This window comes from Notothenia coriiceps, unplaced genomic scaffold (assembly GCF_000735185.1).
Source record: "Notothenia coriiceps isolate Sejong01 unplaced genomic scaffold, NC01 NC01_scaffold00028242, whole genome shotgun sequence".
Lineage (NCBI taxonomy): Eukaryota > Metazoa > Chordata > Actinopteri > Perciformes > Nototheniidae > Notothenia > Notothenia coriiceps.
The window spans coordinates 469-4,194 of NW_011360943.1; the positions used below are offsets into that span (position 1 = coordinate 469).

A 3,726-nucleotide genomic window follows, 5' to 3' on the forward strand; every position below is an offset into this window, starting at 1 on the left:
GATAGGCTGACTCATAAAGTGTCTGACAGGGTTGACCAACAATCTTTGAGCAGATTTTTAACTGCTGGAGCAGTTTTGATTTGAAAGCTGTCTTATGCCAGGTAGTATTGCAGTACTGTAGAATAGATAAAATCACAGATGTAAAGAACACCAGAAGAATTTCTCTGCTCGCCCCAAAAGACCAGATCAGTTTGTTCTCGTTTCAATGGCTGTCAAATCATTTCTGTGGGTTTTATATTTGCTGGAACACAGGTTGCCCTCTGATCCTCACGGACATGGATGTGGTAGATAAAATGGAGAGCCTGTCAAAAGCTGAGAGGGAGTTCCTCTGTACTCTGCTGTTCCACACCATCAACTGGTTCAGAGAGGTAACTGCAGGCGATTTGTTAAACACCTTTTTTAAAAGCAGGAGATCTGAGACTAAAGCTGTGTTTTCTGGTAGGTCGTAAATGCATTCTGTAGACAAAAGGAAACTGAGATGAAGATGAAAGTGATGACCCGTCTGCAGAACATCACCTACCTTCAGACTCTGCTGGAGAGGGCTTTGGCAGGTGAGCTGTCATCCATCGATACAGGCCAGTGTGTGCACCGTCATACAGGCCTATTTTATTATTATTTATTATTAATCTATTTTTATTTTATTTTTATCTCAACTTTTTTCTTGTTTGTTTTCTTATTTTTACCATTATCATAATTGTTAACTATAAATAAATAAATGGACATTGTACAAATGCTACATTATTAAACAAATCAAATGTTAGCAAAGTTGTATTTATGTTAAGTGAAAAAACCCTGGGAACCTCGCATTCTATCCATTTTCTCATAACGAGTGAATTGTCCTAAAGCTGTTTAAATAATCTACTTTTATTCTTTAAATGTGTGTCTCAGGAACACCTGGTTACGTTCCACCTGTTGCCAACTTCGATGGAGAAAGCCCAGAAGGGGTGATACTCAGCCCTGCTCCTCTTGTGAAGACTAAGAAGGGTAACCAGGCCCATCCGAATATATTTGACTTCATGTTAATAAAACTAAATAGTCAGAATGAAAGAATACATACTTACATAAATGTCTAACTCCCATATGTGTTTAGATGGTACAGCAAAGAAGAGGAAGGCTCCTGGGAAGAATTCTTCAGAGAGCAGCTCTCAGCTTGAGGAGACTGAAGCAGACAAAACTCAGCAGGTAATCTTTTAACTCTCGTATTCATTCTTTTTATTTATTGAAGCCAATCTAAAAAGGTGAATCTCTTTCTCTTGTCAAAGGAGCAACCAGAGAAGGAGAAGGAGAAGGAGAAGGAGAAGGAGAAGGAGGTGCGGCCGGGGGTCAGTCTGGTGTCCTACAGGCAGTTCTTCAGGGAGCTGGACATGGAGGTGCTGAGCGTGCTGCAGTGTGGCCTGCTGTCCCGCTCTCTGCTGGACTCTGAGCTCCACACCAAGGTAAACAGAGCAATTCAACTTTTTGTTTAGATTATTTTGAAATCCCTGGAAAACAATATTTCTAGATTATATTATTCATCCCGGAGAAAATGTTCTTGTGGGATTGTCTAAAAATACAAGAATAAGAATACACATCAGAGCAATACATACAAAGTATATGTGAAGTAATACTTACACCAGTGCAACATAGAATAGCAGTAATAGGAAGGTCATTCTTGTAAAATAGGAAACGTAATTATTTTTACTACAGCCTAATATAGATATAAACAAGAAAATAAATATATAGCGTAAAGTAATGAATACTAACACCAGTGGCTAATAGAATACAATGTAAAGTTAGTTACATTTAGCTTGATAAGTAAACAAAAGTTTGATTGCACATGACATTAAAATGAATATTGTACACAAGTGTTATTAGCATAAAAGAGAGGCAGACCAGGTAGTTACAGGGGTAGGGTAGTTTAAGTCAGGGTACACCAGCTGTGTTTCCAAACAGAGAAAGATACAAATGTGAAATGTAGTTATATCAATGTCTTTGCTATTGCTGAAACGTGTGCACCACATAGATGAAAACACACATCTCCTCTGCTATTCTTACATGCCTAAGGTGCAGCAGGAGGTTCTGCTGGGTCCCGCTGAGCTGGTGTTCCTATTGGAGGACATGCTGCGCAAACTGGAGTTCAGTCTGACAGCTGCCCCTGCCAAGAGGACCCCGTTCTTCAAGGTACAAAGAGAAGCTAACATATGCAGTGATGAATGTAAATCAGAGAATGAAAATGTGAGGATGTGCTGGGCTTATAAATGTTCAACAGTGTCTTGGGAACAACAGTTTGCAAAATGAATTATTGTATTCTGAGATGTTTCTTTAAAGGCAGATATAATGAAGACATTTTCTGAGTTCTCTCCTTAGTTGAAGAAGCTTTGCACGTCAATGATATTTAGTAATAGCTGTGTTAAACTGTAACAACCAGGCTTATAAGAGCTGAAACTTAATTGCAATTTTTCTTTTGCAGGCAAAGACCGATAAGAGCGTGGGCTTCTCCCATCTACAACAGAGGAGCTCCAAGGACATCGCTTCCTACTGCGTCCAGCTGCTGCCCACCCTCTGCTCCCACCTGGAGAACTGTCACAACCATTTCCAGGTACAAACACAATCTGTACGTATGAATGAAGACCTTCCAGTTTTCTATCAAATGTTTTCAGGTTTGTATGAAATTGGTGCATTTCTTCACAGACAATGCTGTCTGAGAACAACGGTGTGGTGGACGGACCTGCCACGGATGTTCAGGAGCACCAGCTGATGTCTGCTGGTTACCAGCTGCTCCTTCAGATCCTGAACACCACCTTCAGCTGGTGAGGAGGACCACCAGCACCACTCACTTTTATCTTTTGACTTGATCAAATATTGGACATTGTCACAAAGTCTGGCTTCTGTTTAGTTTTGTCTCTTTAATGCAGGGGTGCCCACACTTTTTCAGCTTGGGAGCTACTTTTAAAATGACCAAGTCCAAAAGATCTACCTACAGCAGGGGTTCCCAACCTTTATTGTGCCAAGGACCGGCAGATACATTAAAAAAAATGTGCGGACCGGTTGTCAATTTTAACTGATTTGAATATTTACTCACCAGCAGGTGGCAACAGAGGCTAATTGTATTTAACAGCCTGAAGAAATACCAATATGCATCCAAAACATATTAACAACGTTTAAAACCAGGATACAATTAAAACAAATTAGGACCACTGTACACATATTGATATAACTGAAATCTGTCAGTGAGACCCCTGGGCTTGTTTGCCATCAATAATAACGTCATACCGGGGCGTTCGTTCCGGTGCACTCCGACAGCATTTAGCACTACATCGAGATTAAGATTAAACTACGTTATTTTGGGAACACCCACATACCTATGGCGTTGGCCTGATGTGTGTAAATTACTGTTTTTGGTAATTTGAAAACAAATGCCGTTGTTGGACACACACAAACACACCGAACATACACACACACAGCGGAGCTGAGCAGAGCACTACCACATACACATCATGCGCCTTTGTGACCGGACATTTCCTTCATGCAACGAGTAATAGGGGGAATAATCGGGCCGTTCGATGTGTGTGTGTGTGTGTGTGTAGAGGTGTGTGTGGTTGAAACGTTGCTAAGTTTCAACCACACACACCTCTACACACGCCTACACACGCCTCTACACACACGCCTGCAGTGGGGAACACAGTGAAGGCGGTGTGTACGCGCTGGTGCTGCACTTCTCAGAGGCTGCCTCCTGATGCTGCAGCC

At 41.4% G+C, this 3,726-nt stretch overlaps 1 protein-coding gene across 1 annotated transcript; it reads left to right on the forward strand.

Annotated features, from left to right (window-relative positions):
* The first annotated feature begins 257 nt into the window (after window positions 1–257).
* On the forward strand, window positions 258–2,803 carry LOC104958081 (Fanconi anemia group D2 protein-like). The gene is made up of 8 exons (XM_010785791.1): window positions 258–368; window positions 443–551; window positions 889–984; window positions 1,091–1,182; window positions 1,263–1,436; window positions 2,044–2,160; window positions 2,450–2,578; window positions 2,671–2,803. Exons 1-8 carry the CDS (start codon window positions 276–278, stop codon window positions 2,791–2,793), a joined length of 933 nt encoding a protein of 310 aa, XP_010784093.1. The 5' UTR covers window positions 258–275; the 3' UTR covers window positions 2,794–2,803.
* The last annotated feature ends 923 nt before the right edge of the window (window positions 2,804–3,726 follow it).